We start from the raw sequence: 18,637 nt of genomic DNA, 5'->3' as shown, positions 1-18,637 counted from the left end.
CAGCGGTTGGCTTTTGGCTAATCCCCCCCATGGCTTTTTCCAGACCATCACTCTTTAACCCTCATCTAAAAGCTTACCCTTCTCCCATCCTTCACCCTCTCCTCTCCCTGTCACTAACCAGCCTCCTGGTTGCTTCCTTTCATTCCCCAAAGACTCTGAGACTTAACTCACAGTTCTCCTCTTTATTCTATCTCCTACCACCATCCTAGGAGTTCAATTACTTAGCTAGTTTTTGTACTTCCTTAACGCTAGCGATCTTCTTCTCCACTCTGCTTTAGTTATCAACTTCAGTTGATATCAACTTTAGTTATCAACTTTAGTATCACATTCTACATCTTGTCATCACTCAGACATGACGCCTCAGCAATCTTAAATTTCAACATTCCATTTTCTGACTACTAGCTTCTAAACTTCTCGCTCCTCCCTGGCTGTCCTGCTAAGAATGTCCTATTATAGACCAATAGAGAAATGATCAACAAAAACCTTCTAGATTTCTTATTCTCAATACCAGCCATCAACCCTAATCAATAATGGTGAGAACTTCAGGAACTGCTATGACCATATTTATCCATCGTTAGCAGACAGCTGACTAGGCATATATTTATATTTTAATTTTTGTCTTTAATAAGAGACTTAAATAGATCCAGCTATTGTAACTGATATTTTGACACCTTTATTGCACCAGAGGCAAAGCGAAAATGGGCTAGTGTGGGCCCATTGATCAATTATGATAATATTGCTTTCAGGGTAATACGAGGACAGTGGAATCCTTTTAAAAATCTCTTCTAGAATCATTTGGCTTTTCTTTTTTCATTATTGCATCTTTTGAGAACTCATTATAAACACAGAGCTTAGGAAATGATCATTTTCTTTGGCTAGAGTGAATAACTTGGTGTTTCTATAGTTACTAGAAAAACACAGAAATTAATTTGCTAAAGATTACCCCCTTCATAGATTGTGTTAGTTAATAGATGGCTGGTGCTGTGTATTCCAGGCAGGGCTGGATTACTCAAAAAATAATGGTGTTTAGAGCACTGGCAAAATCAGGAACACATAAACACACACATAAAAATTTTAAGAGTTTGATATTTGCCATTTATAAAACAAGTTCTATAGAGGTCATCACTAAAAAAAAAATCAGAACTTTGTTGCTCTTTATAACACTGAAATTTTCTTTTTTTTAATTTACATGGGGTAAGGTGAGGCACCTTATTATTTTCAGTGCGTAGAACCTTTAAAGGTTTCAATTAGGCGCTGATGTCAGAGGCCTTTGTGGTTCCATTTGAGTGTTTTTATTCTTTTTGCATTCCTGTAGTTGCATGCTGAGGTGAAATCATTATTTTGGAGGAGCTTTTGCAGAGAAGACATGGCTGTTTGAGGTCTGTTTGTCTCTGGCCTGTTCCACTATCTTCCCAAACAATATTGTCACTGGTTGGTACAAACAGTGACCTTCTGCTAGGGACACAGGCACTCACATAACCCAAGATAATTCCTAGGTCTTTCTTGGTACCAATGAATGCCGAAGATCAAACTGTTTCTAATTTATAATCACTATCAAACGTTGCTGTGAGGAGAGTCAGAGATCCTGAAGTTTTCTACCTCAGTTTCCCTGGTTAGAATACTCACGTCCTTTCTTCTTGACCTGCTTTCAAACTTCACTCATGTCACAGCTTTGATTTTTATTCAACTTTTTTCTATCCAAAATGCAGTGGAATGAATGGCAACCACCCAACCACTTGGGGCTTGCTGTCTTAGGCTCTTGAACAAAGAGACTGAGAAAGTAGGAAAATAGTTCCTCTTAAATACAGACCTCTTCCAGGGAGTAGGGAATATAGTTTCTTTTATTGCATTAGATTCTGCTTAAGACTCGGGATGAAGGATGCCGTCTTGATGAGGGACAGACAAGTTTGAAAAGGGGGACATACTGAGCAATGAGGAACAGCTGAGAGCTACAAAGATAGGGCTGCACTCATGTATAAATAGAAATGTTGCTGCTACCCTGATGAATCAGACCAGATGTTTCTCTGATGTCTCTGTTTGGTCCTTTGGTTTTTTTAAAAAAGTATAATTTTGCTAAAATTATATGTGGGGCCAAGAATGTGGCACGAATGCTTTAAGCTTAAATAATATGTAAAGGAATAAAAGTACCAAGGAAACCTTTATTAACAGGAAAAATATCCATTTAGGAAAGGACAGAAAAAGGGCAGGAAGGAAACCATCAGTTGATGGGTCTGATGAATGGAGATTCAGGAGATCGGAATTCTAACCCTTCTTCTGTCACGAGTTTTGTGACCTTGGGCAAGCCATGTCATTTTCCTAGATCTAAGGTATGTTTATTTTTTAAATGGGGGAGGAGCAAGGGAGAGGTAGGGGGTTGCATGGCTGGGTTCATTAAATTGATTTTTTCAGTGTCCCTTGCAGACCCAAACATCTGGAATCCAACCAGGTTTTCCTTGTCGGTTGACTTTCTTGTTTCTTGTCTTCTCATTTCATTGAGGAGTTGATATGTAAGAGACACCATGGGAGATAAACATGAATAGCACAAGGCTTCTGCCCTTAAGATGCTTATTACCTAATAGCAGATATTAGAGTTACACAAAGGACTCTACCACAATATATCCTGTGATTGGTTCCAGGATACAGGAACAAATGCCAGGGGTGGGGGACTCAGGAGGTAGAGATCACTGCCAGCTTGGAAGACAGGAAAGAACTTGCTGGAGAAGGACATTAGCACTTGATGGGAGGTGGGCTGGGGGGAAGGCTTGAAGGTTGGTGGGGTTTTTTGTAGGCAGAGATGGAGGACATGACATTCCTGATATAAGAAATAAGTCGAGACAAGGGGCAAGGAAAGTGCTGGATGTATTAGAGTACCAGTGAGCCATTTGGGTTAGCTGAGCACAGGCAATGAGTCAGGTAGCAATGGTGGTTTTGGACCCCATTTGGGCAGTCTTTTTAATCTTGTCAGAGCATGCATTTTACTTAGTAGGCAGCAGGGAGATGTTTTCTGAGTTTGTATGTGACCTGGTCTGAACTGTATTTCAGGAAAATTCACCTACAGCAGAGTGTAGGATGTACTGGAAGTGGAAAGGCCTCAGGGGAAGGACAGCTAAAAAATGAATGCATGCAGAATCCTGGTGAAAGTTAACCAGGCCTGAGCTGGGATGGTGACAGTGGGAATGGAAAGCAGGGGCTGGATTTATGCAAGCTGTGGTAGAAGAGAGGATCATAGGTCCCTCCATGTTTAAGCAAGTCCGAGGTAGGACCCTCTAGTTACACTAATATCAAAAGTAAATTCAAGAAGGGAAGGGTGTTTGGGCAGGGGAAAGGGGAAAGGGGTTGACTTTCCATGCATTGAGTCAGAAGTACAGGAAGCGTACTCAGTGGAAGTGTTCAACATTTACAGACTCCTGACTGGACCTCAGTACCGCGGATGGGGCTGGAGATGGGTATCTTAAAGTTGACATTATCCAAATGAAAGCTCAAATTGTGGAAATGAATAGATCGCCACGGAACTGGAGAGTAAGACAGGAGGAAGACAGACAGCTTAAGACAGAATCTTGAGAAATGTCTACATTCTTCCCTCATGAGGAAGTGGGCACAGTCAATGCTACAGAATGTAATCAAGTGGGTGCTACAACATTGTGCCAAGTGGAAAGGGAATATTGAAAGGGAGAGGCTGGTGAACTGCAGTGTAAAAACTGCATTACTGTATCGCGGATGAGCTGCGTGGAAGTGGTGCCTAGAAGGGACTGGCTATGAGAATAGTTAAGAGCGTGTGTGTGTGTGTGTGTGTGTGTGTGTGTGTGTGTGTGTGTTCTGACAGATAAAGGAAGCTGAAAATTGGACCCAGACCTGGTCCTCAGGTTGTGACAGCCAAGATTCCAAATCTTTATTTTTCCTTAATATTAGCAAAGTGTTTACTCAGAACCCAAGGCCTCTTTCTTTTGGAAAGCTCAGATTATAGCCAACCTTTGTTTTCCGGACGATTACCTGGGGAATTTACGATATTTTTCTTTCCTCCTCCATAGTTCCCCAATTTTTAGTTTCCACTTGTCCTGGGTCTTGGGTTTGATTCTTGGATTGAATTCCGAGGATAATAAATATGTTGGTCACCTCCGAAAGCTCAGTGTCTGAAGCGCCAGAGGGAGGAAAAAGGAGAAGGGGAGAGGGTAGGCAGGAATGAGACTTTAGCTCTATTGTAGTTCACACACAAAGGCTTGTTTGCAAACTACAATGTAAATGAAGACTTTATTAGCCAAGGATTTATCTTCATAATAAGATGTGGGTAATTACACCAGGGAGATACCACCTGCTATAAATCCAAGTAGGACTAATTGCTTCCCAACAATGCAAACTCGTTTATCACTTTTGTTTGTTTTACTTCAATGTTTTTCTTAAGTGATAATAATTTGCAAAACTTATGAAACATTTACTTTTGGCCCCACAAGTGTTAGAACAACTCCACCTGCCAAGAGTTGGAAAGTGAGGATGGGGTCTCTTAAGGCATCCAGATCTATCAGGGAACTTAAAAATTAGGCTAGGGTTTTGATCTGTCAATTAACTAGCTATGTTTCCTTAGGTAGGTTGCTTAATAGAATGCCGTGCTTCAATTTTTTACATTGGCAAAATAGTAATTTAAAAAATACTCGTTCTGTTTATCTCACAGAATTATTGTTCAGGTTGTAAAACTATTTTCTCTTTAAATCATAAACATTAGGCAAATTCCAGACATACTATTACTTAGGCGACGAGATAACCACTGCAGCTAGTCTGGGGTCAGGATGGGGAGGTGAAAGCCGGGACCAGGGTTTGGAGAGTCTGAATGAAGAAAGTGGGATTACTGGGATTGGCAGAAGCTTTTGCTTCAGTTCAAGGATGGGTGATGCCACTGAGAGAGCAAGCTTGAGAAAAACAAAAAACCTCTATGTTTCATGCATCACTCCTAATGCTGCTTTGCGATAACTGCTTGAGTAAATAGATCCTTTCATATTGACTAAAAAAGAGATGCTCAAATTTGAGCATCTGAAGCTCTTTATTCACTTGCTCTCTGACTTTTGTTACCATGACTTCAACAGTAATTTCGTATAAATTAAATGGCTTTAGCTCTGTGTAAGGCTTGGCGCTGTAATCTCCTAGTAGCTTCAACACCTTCCCTTGTCCACTCAAGTACTGAAGAATATAATGATTTAGATTTCGAAGTCTGATTCTGGAGTCAGAGAGTAAGAAATCAAGTTCTAGATTTCTAGATATTGGAAAGGACCACTCCAAATACATCACTAAGCCACATATCAACAAGTTTAAACACAAAAGGTTCTTGAGGGAATGAAGTTGAAGTAACCAACGTCATTGAGCCTACCTGTAGTGGTGGTTTATTTGCCATGTAACCTGACTATTCCTCAGTTTCCTCACCTGTTAAACAAGAGGCAGGTGAGATTATCTTTAAGGTCACTTCCTGCTTTGAAAGACTATTACTCTAAATAAGGGTTTGGAGGAAATTACAAAACGCATCCTCATAGCTCTTGATAAGCCCAAATAACACACCAGGACATCACAAAACTAGAACATGAAAATGTCCCTTGTAGTCTCTGTGCCAAGTAGGGAGAAATGAAAATGGTGGTGGTGGTGGTGGTGGGGGAAGAATAAACAAAACCCCCAAAAAGCTGTAAAAAAGAAAGAAGGAAAACAAAAGAAAGAGAAAGAAAGAAAGAAAGAAAGAAAGAAAGAAAGAAAGAAAGAAAGAAAGAAAGAAAGAAAGAAAGAAAGAAAGAAAAAGAAAGAAGCAACATATACTGGTGGAACTCCTGCTCCATTTTAAGTAGCCATGTTGAAAAACATTGCTGAAGACCTACTATGTGCAGGGCACTAACTTGTTACTTTTCAATTTGTTACTTTGCCAGTAATCTCTTCAATCTGAGCCGGTGAATACCGCCTTGGGTGGGCATAAAATTAAAGCCAAGGTCAAGGGAGACAGAGTCTACAAATAGACCAAAAATAAAAGGCAAGTGACATCATTAGAGGAAAACAAAGCCAACATATTGCACAAAGATCAAAGGCAAAAAACGAAAAAGAAAAACATGTTTGGTTAACACTGGGCATTTCATGTGCTCGCGAGGCGCGTCCATCCATCCACACCCCACTTCTTAGCCATGTGTCATCTAAACCGATGACACGTCCAGCTTCAGCGCGGACAGGGCGATCCCACACAGGTCCCACCATCCGAGACCCCGCACCCCCTCCCAGGGCGACTGTACAATAAAGCAGCGTCTCCAACCTCTCCGTCCAATAAGAAATATTGGTCCAGATAAGTAAGGACCTAAATAAACACATAAAAGGAAAAGGGTGGGAGGAGGGGAAAGGGAAGTTCTCTCCCTTTCTTTTCAAATTTCCCGCACCCCTTTTCCTCCCCGCCTCCCCACGCCGCCTCCACCGTCAGCAGCAGCTCGGGAGCCCGACCACGCACGGCGGGGTGGGTCCGGGAGAGCGTCTTTGGAAAAGGAGGCGGGACTGGCCCCATGAAGCATTCGGCGTGCGATTGCTCCTGCCTCGGGCGGTAGTTCCTCCCCCGCGGGGCTCCTGGGCTGCCCACGCGGCCGGGCGCTCGGCGCTCGATTGCTCCGGCCTATCACCCTGGGATGCCGCCTGCCGCCGCCAGCGCCGCGGCTGCCGGGCTTGTGGGATCCGCGGCGGAGCGGGCGCCGGAGCCCGAGCGGTGGCCTGAGAGTTAGGGGGGCGGGTCGGCTCGGTGCTGGGGTGGCCACCGGAGGCCGGAGGGCGAGCAGCCGGGGCCGCCGGCGCGCTCAGGCTGAGGGAGCGACACTCGGAGCTCCCGAGGCGGCGGCGGCGGCGGGAGCCGGTCGGAGGGGGCGGCCCCTGGCGGCGACGCCCCCAGCCCAGCCCCGCGGCCGCGCTGCCTCCCCGGCGGCGCTCAGCGCACTGGCCGGCGAGCCGCCGCTCCGGCTGCTTCCTCGTCCCCTCCCGCGCCCCGGAGAGCCGCGCCCCTGAGCCCGGAGCCCCCGGCGGCCGGGCGCCCTGGAGCCCCCGCCCGGCCCGGCTCCCGCCCGCCGGCAGCAGGTGGGCTGCAGCGGCCGCGCGGCCCGCGGCGCGCGGCGGGGAAGGAGCTGAGCCGGGGCGCCATGGAGCCGTCCCCGCCGTCGGGAGGAGCCGCGGACGCGCTGTCCTGGCCGGACCTGTTCCCGGCGCCGGAGTCCGACTCGCCGCTGCCGCCCGAGGACCTGGACGCCGTGCTGCCGGTGGGCGGCGCCGTGGCCGGCGGCGTGCTGGACCGGATCCTCCTGGAGTCCGTGTGTCAGCAGCAGAGCTGGGTGCGCGTGTACGGTAAGGACCCGGCCGGCGGCCGCCCCGTCCCTGCTGCGTGCGCTGCCCGCCTCCCGGGTCGTTCCCGGGCGCTTGTCGGACACGTTTCTGCAGACTCGCCCCTGGGGGGCGGACAGGTGGCTCAGGGCGGCTTTGGACCCGTCCGGGCTCCCGCGCGCAGTGTCAGGTCGAGGGGGGCGGGGCAGCCGGAAGTCAGAGGCGCCCCCTTGCAGGGAGCTGTCAGCCACCGTCGCGAGGGTCTGTCGGTCCGCCGCAACAGACCGTGCCATCCGGGGAGCGGCGTGTCACTCACTGCTCCCTCGGGATGGAGGCGACGCTGGACACCCAGCCCCGAGAAGGCCGAGAGGATGAGATGATGATGCAGTACCACACAGCACACCCCAAGTCTGTGTTTGGTGGCCGCAGACTCACCTGTCACCCGTTTCTGAGCCCCTCCCGCCAAAGAGCCGGGTGTGGGTTGTTTCAGATTGCACTGTGATTTCTGGTCCTCCTTGCAGAGTGCCTGGGAGGCGACTCAGCAAGTTGAAAGTGACGAACACAAACTTTCCCTGTCTGCTGCATCCCCCCCCTCTTGAATTAAAACTGAACGATGGGATCCCACGAAGGTGAGCCTTGTGGCAGCTTCCCTACCATGCTGGTTTGCGGAAAAACTGGTAGCCCAGGGGTTTCTGGCCCGGCATGCAGGGCTGAAGGGGGGCCTTCCGAAATATTGGAGCGTCAAGGTGTTTAGCTCACACGAACACACGAGAGGTGGCTGAGCCAATTGGCAACCCCTGGGAAGGCCAATTGGCAGCCCCTGGGACCGAACACAATGTCAAGATGTTACCCTGCTGTCCTGTGCATCTAAGCCTGTAGGGATCAAGTCCTTTAGGTTTTCTTTCTTCATCCTCCGAACAGGGTGTGTGTTTACTCTTCAAGAGTGACCACGACTTGGAAGTTGTTTCTCTCGATAGTTCAGTTGATTTCAAGACTTGGAGTCTGTCTGTCACTATCAGCAAGATCACAGAACTCGGGAGTCCAGAGATTGGAGTTTTCATCTCATTTCTGCCAGTAAGGTGGCTGTGGGACTTGGGGGCAGATCAGGTTTCCGTTTTCACCTCTGATTCCTCATCTGTAAAATGAGTGGATTGGATTAAGTCATCTCTTACTGACCCCTTTCCGTTCTAAAAATCCAGTAGTTCTTATAACCAGTTCTTAAGGATATAGGTATGTACCGCTTTGTATTTTGCTTGATGCTTATCAGTGTGTCTTGATGTTATTCCAATTAACTGAAATAATTAAAGCAAAAAAGTGGGAGATGAGGCAGGGTCACCCAGTTCATTCTCAGCAGATTAAAAACTGGGCTGCCCGATTTTCCATCCACTTGCTAATTCCACGTAGCTGATAGCTTATAGCAAAGGTTGATGAGAATCTGAATTAGAGTATATATTGTGGTTACAACATTTTCCCATCCTATCCTTCCTGTCTTACACACTTCCTTGGCATATTGTTCTTATTTACTGTTTAGAAATACTACTTTCTTACCTCTAAAGCATCTCATCCTGGGTACTAGCTTTTCCATCTTTAGTTTGATGTAAATATTCTCAAACTTTGAATGACTCTTGGCTTTTCCATGTTCTTAGGTAGTTATTAAGCTGCCTGTTGTCTAACTCTTTGAAAAGCTTTGAAGTACAGTTAATAAAATGTAAAAAGCCAATTTGGAAAACACTAGTTCATTTTGTTGTTTTCTTTGTTTACTTGTTTGTTTTGGGTGTTCAAAATCCTGATTGTTTTGGAATATCTAGGTTCTTCTACACAGTTTAAAGAGACTTTGGTGAGCGTAGTCTAATGTTTTTTAAAGAAATCCAGAAACTGGGAAACCTAGTCGAGAGTATACAACTAGGGGTTGAGAACCTGGGTTTTCCTTCTGGCTTTGCCACAAATTGGTTGTCTAACTTTGGACAAGTAATTTTAACTCCGTGGGTCTAAGTTTCTACGTAAAATGTGGAATCTGGAGTAATTGGTATCTATGGTCCATTTTAGCTTAAAGTTGTCTGATTCTATGGCTTCCCCTATTATTTTACCTACAACTTGGCCTGCTGATTCCAGCCAGCCGCTTGGGGCCAGGCATCAGCCAAACCTTTTAATGCATTTAACTCATGATTATCAGGGGATCCTGGGGAAACACTTTTATCCAACGAGCTGTTTTGAAAGAAGGAATGTTGAGGGCAGATGTATATTTGTTTGGAATGTTTTCACCAGATAGGAGGATGGGCATGGGGGTCTTGCTCAAGGCTAGCTCATTCAGTTTTGAGACCTAACCTAAAATAGCCATGTGGGTTTTAGGATAGGGTGCAAAATAAGGATCTGTGTTAAGTGCTGCTGGCTTTTGGCTGTGGTTCACAGTCTCGGCAGCACACTTGTGTTTGAAATCAGTACACAAATAAACAACAACAAAAGTGACCTCCTCCCCCAAGAATATCTCAACAGAAACTTATAGAAACAATATTTTATTAGTTTGCCTCACTAAATTGGAAGATTAGGCACTATTTTGAGTTTACTGTCCACAGGGCTGGATCTTTGGCGCACACACACACACACACACACACACACACACACACCTATCTACCTGCCTACCTACATGCCTATCTCTCCAGAGTTTTTTGCATTGCCATGATGGGAAAACTTTTTTGGAATATGTTCAGAATTTTATCATGGGTAGATCTATATTTAGAACACGAAGAAATGCGTATCTTTGAGACACAGCTAAGAGAAAACATTTATGCTGTCCTATCATCCTTCATTTTCTTTTAGTTGTAAAATGTTTCATTTGTTCTATTCCAGTATTACAATAAGTTATGCCCGTGGCCTGTCACGACCGTACATTTGTGTTTATCGTTGTATTCGTGCCTTGCCACCCCTTCTGCGTGTCCAGCAGATTTGGTATTGGTACCTTGCTCACAGTAAGTCAGCGTTTGTTGAATGTTGATCCGTCCATGCTTTGACCATCCAGAGCTCAACCTGACTGATTGTATGGGTGGCAGAGTAGCTTAAACAAAGGCATGCCACAAACAGCTAAATATGGATGCAGAATCCAAGAGCATCAAATGCAGAACATTTTTCAGATATTTATAGCCTCAAAGCAAAGTCAATTGGCTGAAAAAGCTCAGCAGCCTAGCAAAAGGAAACGGGAGCGGCGGAGCCAGCCTCACTGTCTGTGCTTTCTGGTAAACAATGAGAACATTAAAATTAACTACTTTACCATGAATGGATGGCCAGTGTAGGACACCCTTTGGGAGAGATTCAAGAGACCAGCCTCTCGCAGTGCCTGTACTACAGCTCAGCATCCAGCAGTACAACAGGTCTACAAGCGTATGCACAGATGTGCTTTTGGATAGTTAGTGGGGAAATATAGTTATCAAATCAAGCAATCACTAAGAAATCCTATAGTTTTTAATTTTAATAATATCAGTAGGACTTATCTAAAATATTCAGTTAGTAAAATGAATAACATCAATATTACTGCTTACTATTAGGCTAATATATAGCTTATTGTTTACTGATGACTGATAGGGACCTGCTGGAAAATTTCTAAAGGCCGATACTATTTCAGCAGGCAGAAGAGAAAGGGAATTAATTGTACTGCATCAAATACCATATAATTCTAGAAATGTGACAGTGGGAATTTGGTAAGAATTTCTCATGAACTGGGTATGTGTTGATCATGGCAGAAGTGTTATCCTTTGTAGTAAATAACATTGCCTGTACTTCAAGAATTAAGACAAAGGAGATACATTTTGTTACATTTTTAGAGACTATGTCTCTGTATTTACTTAAAATGTTGCAAGCAGTAACAAGTCCAGGAAGTTTTTTCATTTTGGTCCAGTATGAATTAGAGGGGACTAACTGGCCTTATGCAGAATGTTCTTAACATAATTGACTTTGAATATTCTCAGTAAATCACTGATTCTTGCATGTCTTAAATATGTATCCCATGATTCCTGTTTTGTTTTAATGTGTAAATGGATTATATTGTTCAGGCCATAAAAGTTTTGTGTGCTCTGGCTAATTGCTTGCTACAAGAAAATCAACGAATGTGTATCCTATACATCCCAAACCATGTTCACTTTACTTAAGTGTTTTAATTTCCTCAAATAATGTTAATTGAACTTCTGCAAATGAGTGTTAATACTTCAGGAATTCTTGGGCCCTGTAGTTTGAATTCACTGCTTAGGATGTGGCCTTGACTTTCAATGTTGACACAATTTCCCGTGATCTCCAAACACATTTTGCGCACATTAGGAGTAGACAGTCCTTCACTGAAATAAGAGAGAAGTTCCAGGAATGCCTAGGCTGATACTGTTTGTTTTAAACCATATTGATTTCAAATAGCGCCCCACCTTCTTTTTCTTCCTTTGAGAGAGAATTTGTAAATCCCATTTAAATCATGTGTTTTATTAACGTTCACAGATTAAGGGCAATTCCCTTTATAACATCGTAGTATTTTTCTATCCTTTATCATGTCGATGTATTGCTATTTCATTTTCAAAGAACGAAAACATTTTTTGAAGAATGCAACTATATATCCACAATCTCTTTTCCAAAACCATTTGGACTAGAGTGTTTCAGAAATCAAGACTTTTTGATTTTTAGAAAATAGACATCAGTGATACCAGTAGGACTTACCTGAAATATTCAGTTAATAACCCCTTACTGGGGCCTGGAGCAACATCCAGGAATCCTCCTTGTTAATATTTCTGCAATTAAACAAATTAATATTCACACTAAGTGTGGTATAGACCATAAATAGTGTTATGGCAGTGCAGGTCAGATTTTACTGCTAAAGAAGTTATGAAAAAAAGTTTTCAGAACACTTTGGATTTAGGAATTGCAGGTATGGAATTGAGGACCTGTACAAATTTTCTGATGTAAATAATATGAAGTTCTACAACACACCTATTTATTTGAGAATAGTTTGTTTACAAGGATTGCCTTTATTTTTTTCAGATAAATTCAGTGCATACACTTTAAAAATGTTGTACAGTGTATCCTATTATTTTGAATGCAATAAATTTCTCTGATTTGCTAAGGAAAAGAAAGGGGATTCATGTGACAAGGAAAGTAGGCTTTACTGAAATTACTAAGGAAATGGTAGTAAGGCAGTGGTTTCTAATGCTTTGTTTCATTAGAAAGATGAGGTAAGTTGAAGCAGAAGGTTTATATAATTGTTCTTTGCAGGTTGCTCTCTTCAGTAGCACAGTGATTTGATCACCTTTTAAGTAGGTGAACCACAGAAAAGCATTCAACTAATGACTGAGTTAATCCAGAAAAAATTCAGCTGTCTGCTCCCTTGTCCCTCCCTATTGGAATAACTTTTAAACAACCAGGGAGATGTTTGGTCTTGTTAACCAGGAAGAGGAGTTTGAAGGGTGCTGAGGGCACTGCTGAAATTGCTTCACCCTGTCTGGGCAGACGGATAATTGCTCTCTGATGTTTGCAAAAACACCTTTCTTCCCAAAGGCTATCAAATGCTTCTCAAGACCTGTAGGTAGAGTATCCTTTACAAATTTAATGTAGCTTATTTTCTAGTGAGAAGGCAGCCATCAGGAAACATAGGATATGGAAATGGTAGGGAAACAAACAAGAAAAAAGATATGCAGAGATGCAGAACAGTAGTGTTAGTGGGTATACTACACACAAAAGAAATAAAAATTGAGCCCTTGAAGGCATGACAGACTGTGGTGCAGAAGTTCTCCTCTTCCTTATCTTTACAGCAGGGTTCAGATGTTGGGAGTCTGAGTTTTCCCTTCCCTTACCAAGTGTTGGTTACATTAATTAGTTGTCTACGTCTACTTTGCTCATCAGGGTCCAATTTAGATCCTGATTTCATTCTTATTCCTTCATAAATTGTCTTTGGCCTTGCTCAAATTCTATCCATAGGGTGTCATGTTTAGTAGGCTTTTTGAAAGTGCCCCCTAACTCCATTCCTGAGCCTAAGAGATTGGGAAACCTTGGAGATACTGTTTGGGAGAGTGAAAATTTAGAGAGGAAAATATTTAACATAATGCAATAAAAAATTCAGAAGAATGGTGTGGAAAGTTAAAAAGAAACTTTGAAGTTGACAGTCCTAAATGTTTTTGTTTTTTTTTTTATTTTAAAAAAACAATCCTTTGTTTCCTCATTAAGGAAACTGGCTCAGGAAGTTTAACTTATTCCCAAGATGGTAGACAAATTCCAGTTTGTCCGGATTAGAACTCTTAACCTCAGATTCCTCAGCCTCCTGTTTTAGCTTCTAGGTCTTACTGTTTACCCTTAGGGAGATGGCCTTTCAAAGCTGGAGGTCAGAACACTACACAGTGAGAAATACCAGATTGTTAGTTTCACAGTCTTTAAGGGAAATGCTGGAAGTACCATTACCTAGGTAACAGAAAACAAAAATGTACAAAACATCCAGAAAGTAGGAGGATGAGAGTAATCTCATAGTGATCCTTCTGAGGTAGACTAGAGGACAGATATTTTCATCTCTGTTTTCCTAAATTCTTTAGGCATAAATTCTGTGTTCTGCAGTTGGAAGTGATGTTTGAAAGAAATTTGAATGTTTCATTTATGATGCTTAGAACCCTGGAAAATACCTAATACTTTTCTATCTTTCCTTTTAATTTCTAAGCTCTCTGATTCATGTCATTGAAAAATTAATACCCTTTTTTCTAATTATGAATATAATCTCTGCTTAATGTAAAGGATTTGAATTACAAGAAAATTAAACTCCGCTGTAATTCCACATCTCAGAGATAGCTATTCTTTAAATTTTTTTTTGTATTCCAGTTTTTTCTGTGTACAAATGTACTTTTTTGGTACATATTTGGTATCATACTGCATGTATTTTACATCCTGCCTTTTTCTGAAGGGTATTTTATGCTTTTGAAAATGTTTAAAATTTTAAAAATATATTTTGTTTTTAAATTTGACTTTCAAAATAGGTAGTATATTTTCCTCTTTCAAAATTCAAAAGGTATGAAAGGGTGTCCATGAGGTCTCCCTCACTCCTTCTCCCTCGCCCCTTACTTGCCACACGGCACTCTACACAATCAATGTGTGACATTCTTGTGGATCCTTCCATACCTATTCCATGCACACAGAAGCAGATAAATAGATAAGTACAATCTCTGCCAAGGGTGAGGTCCAAGAAACGTAGTTAAAAAAAAATACTGTCATGTATTTTGGAAGGTTAATGAAATCACTGGGGGAGACCTGCAAAGGAGGTTGGCTGGGAGTTCTGGTATCTGGAGCCAGTTGTGAATTGCTTTCTATCTGAACTGATACAATTTTTACTGGGTATCTGCTTTCTTCTTTTTGTCACAAATGATAACCCATTATAGGAACTGATCTGCACCTTGTGCTACCCCTCTTTCACGTTCCTCCTTCTTCACACACACTTATTAATACATCTAGCGTGTATTTTCCCGTCAATCTCTAAAGCAGTTCCTCATTCTTCTTAGGGCTGCGTAATGCCAGGATAAATCATAACTTATTTAAGCATTCTCCAAGTTTGGCTGGTATAAGTGATGGTACAGTGAATAATCTTGAATATAAGCCGTTTTGCTTGTGTATGTCTATAAGAAAAAAACGTGGAATTGCTAGGTCAAAGTTACACAATATGTAATTTTGAAAGATATTCCAAAATTGCTCTTCTCAGGGGTTGTACGTTAATATATTTCACCAGCAGTGTGTGAGAGTGCCTCTGTCTCCTCACAGAGGGAATTATCAAGATGTTTTGAATCTGACAATCTAAAAGATAAAAATGTCTTAGTTTAATTTTAATTTTTTATATTTCTTACATCAAGGGTGAATATCTTACAAAGCCATTTAAATATGTCCTTTACTGTGAACTGTACATATCTTTTGCCCATTTTTAATAGGTTGGATCTTTTTTCTTTTATTTTTTTTAAATTTTATTGGGGAATACTGGGGAACAGTGTGTTTCTCCCGGGCCCGTCAGCTCCAAGTTATTGTCCTTCAATCTAGTTGTGGGGGGCGCAGCTCAGCTCCAAGTCCAGTCGCTGTTTTCAACCTTAGTTGCAGGGGGCGCAGCCCACCATCCCATGCGGGATTTGACCGGCAACATGGTTAAGAGTTTGCTCTCTAACCAACTGAACCATCTGGCCACCCCTCCGGAAGCTCAGCGGCAGCTCATTGTCTTCAATCTAGTTGTGGAGGGCACAGCTCACTGGCCCCTGTGGGAATCGAACCGGCAACCCTGTTGTTCAGAGCTCACGCTCCTACCAACTGAGCCATCCGGCCGCCCTGGATCTTTTTCTTAGTGATTTATAGGAATTCTTAGTATGTTAAGTAAAGAGCCCTTTATCTGCCATGAGGTGCCAGTATTCTTCCTTTGTCTTTTCCCCCCTCTATGAAGAAATTATTTTTATGCGGTCGAATGTATCAGTCTTTTCTTTTGTGACTTTTTGGTTTTATGTCATAGTTAGAATGGCCTTTCATATGCTGAGGTTATAAATGCTCCCGGGATTTGTCTAGTACTTCATTTTTACCTCTTTGCATTTAAATCTTTGATCCATTTGAAATTCATCCTGGCATAAGGTATGAGATACGGGTACAATTTCATTTTTAGAAAGATAGCTTTTCATTTGTCCTAACATCATTTGTTGAATAATCCATCTTTTCCCCATCCATTCAAGATGACTCCTTTATCTTTTACCAAATTGCCATTTGTATTTTGGTTTATTTCAAGATTTTCTACTCTGTTTTATTGGTCTGTCTATATTCATATGCCAGTATCACACTAGTTTACTATCGAGCCTTTATAATATGAAAATATAGTTTGTTAATGACTCTAACATAATTTATCGAACCGTTATCCTACTTTAGACATTAACTTTAGACATTAGCATTTAGACATTAGCATTTTTCAAAATTTTTATGTTAACAGTCTACTGATTATCTTTGTGCACAAGTCTTTGAATTGAACTTCTGATGTTTTTCCTTAGGCTGAATTCCTAGAAGAGTATGTTTTTAAAGGCATGAGACTTACTGCCAAATTGGTGTGACCTTCCTGGAAAGCAATTCATGCTACAAGTATATGAAAGAATGGCTCACAATTTTAAGCTCTACTTCTATGTTACAACTTTCAACATATTGAAATATGTTTATCTAGATTTTACATAGTGCCTTTAAACATTATTTAGCACATATTAAATGTCCTCAGAATTCTAATACTTATAAGACTGCCCTTCAAAAACTGAGTTGGTTTTCCAGTGGTACTCCTTTTGATTAATGGCATATTTCCAAGTGAATGAGGAAAGGGCATGAGTATAGAGTCAAAACAGTTGGTCTGTTAAAGGTCAAATCCATGACCTTATTTATACTATGTTAGACTCTCCAACTGAAATAATCTGACACAGGTATATAATGCTTTTAGATACTCTAAGAAGAACCTAGTTGGTGGCTTTCATCTCAGATGTTCATGTCCTCTTTCTGCTCTTTGTTTCTCAGAGTATTAAGAAGGAATTGCCACTCATGAAAGTTCTTCTGGTTTGAATATAGGTTCACTTATTTTAGCTAGATGAATGACTGAGGTGTATACCTTATAGAGTACTGTGTTAATGACTGAGTTTTTAGCCTGGGGTCGATTTAGGTATGTTATAGGTAAGATTATGATAATGTCAAACAAAGCCAAATTCAAAGAATGGCAATAAGAACTAATATTAATGACAAAGTATTATTAATTAAAAATCTTCAGAAAAAAAGGACAGGAATAGGAATTGGACTCTGAAAAATCATGGTTTATATAGACCATTAACTAGCTAACCGTATTTTCTTTTTTTAAGGACTTTATATTTTTGGAGCAGATTTATAATCATAGCAAAATTGAGCGGAAGGTACAGAGATTTCCCATGTCCCCACACATGCATAGCTTCCCTCATTTTCAACATTTCCAACAAGACTGGCACATTCATTACAGTTGATGAACCTAATTAACATGTCATTATTACCCAGTCTGTAATTTGTATCAGGGTTTACTCTTGGTGGTGTACATTCTATGGGTTTCAACAAATGTCTAATGACATGTATCCACCATATAGTATGTCATATAGAATATTTCCACTGCCTTAAAAATCCTCTGTGCTCTTGTCTATTCATATCTCTCCCCACCCTCTACCCCATACCCCTGATATTTTTACTGCTTCCATAGTTTTGCCTTTTCCAGAATGTTATATACTTGGAATCACACCCAAACTTTCTTTTACCAGTTACTGTTTTGTTTCGTATGTATTACATACGCATAAGCTTGCCTTGTTAAATCAGAAAATAGCAGACTTTATAAAGGAACAAAGTAGTTTAACTTTTATCAATCATATAGAGTAGTTTGAGAGTGAAGAGAAAAATCTAGTATCCAGTTAATATTGTGAAGGTTTGTAGGAAATTTTGTTTGAATTAAATTTGGGCAGGATATAATGTGTAAATATTTTGCTTTCATATTTCCCTTAGGCTGACTATGTACCGTGTTTTCCCCAAAATAAGACCGGGTCTTATATTAAGGTTTGCTCTGAAACGCGTTAGGGCTTATGTTCAGGAGATGTCATCCTGAAAAATTATGCTAGGGCTTATTTTCCGGTTAGGTCTTATTTTCTGGGAAACACAGTATTTGTAAATTTCAAGAATGTCCCTGAGAAAACCCAAAGCCTTTCTAGTGCATGTTCCTGTTTAGATATTGACCGGTTTTATCCAAGTGGATGGCGATTAGTCTATAGCAACAGACAGACCTTGAAAAGGATGGCCAGTATCATAGCTGCCAACTAACAAAAGACATGTTTCAGTATCTAAAAAATGACTACCTTTAGTATTTTCTCATTTCATAAAGACTTCATAGTAGTTTTCCTTTTTACAGAAATGAAGATTTATGTGCTTATTTCAGATCTAGTTTGATAACATGGTTAAGAAAAATAGTATCATATGTGGTGATTCCTACTGATATAGAAAGATACTCCAGAGGATTTGATATGGCCATATTTCCTGTGGTTTTGTTCAGGTCAGAAAGTCCTAAGTCATTCTTTTGCGAGTACACCCTCAATCAGTTTAAGAAGAAATTTTAAGTTATTTGCACTTAAGGTTTTTGTTTTTGACAAGGTAACATATAATGAATGATCCTTGTAGCTTATATCCAAATTTTATTTTTTTATGACTGAGTAATATTTCATTGTAAGTGTATGCCACATTGGTTTATCCATTAATGTGTCAGTGGACACTGGGTTGTTTCCACCTTGTGGTTATTGTGATGCTACTGACCATTGCTGTGCAAATATCA

The 18,637-nt window shown here is 41.4% G+C and overlaps 1 protein-coding gene across 5 annotated transcripts in view; it reads left to right on the top strand.

Moving 5' to 3' along the window:
- Window positions 1-7,027: 7,027 nt before the first annotated feature.
- RASAL2 (RAS protein activator like 2) overlaps window positions 7,028-18,637 on the top strand; it is a 271,042-nt gene continuing 259,432 nt past the window's right edge. For 2 of the 5 annotated variants that reach the window (XM_081027010.1, XM_081027011.1), the window contains exon 1: window positions 7,028-7,335. In XM_081027010.1, coding sequence (XP_080883136.1) covers window positions 7,134-7,335 — 202 coding nt within the window. In that variant the 5' untranslated portion in view covers window positions 7,028-7,133. Of the gene's footprint in view, window positions 7,336-8,448; window positions 8,542-18,637 lie in introns of those variants that run through there. The other 3 variants (XM_081027013.1, XM_081027012.1, XM_081027007.1) reach the window with 2 other exon arrangements.

This window comes from Rhinolophus hipposideros (genome assembly GCF_964194185.1).
Source record: "Rhinolophus hipposideros genome assembly, chromosome: 19".
Lineage (NCBI taxonomy): Eukaryota > Metazoa > Chordata > Mammalia > Chiroptera > Rhinolophidae > Rhinolophus > Rhinolophus hipposideros.
Note: the sequence above shows the minus strand (reverse complement) of the source record. Positions and strands in the feature narration are given on the sequence as shown.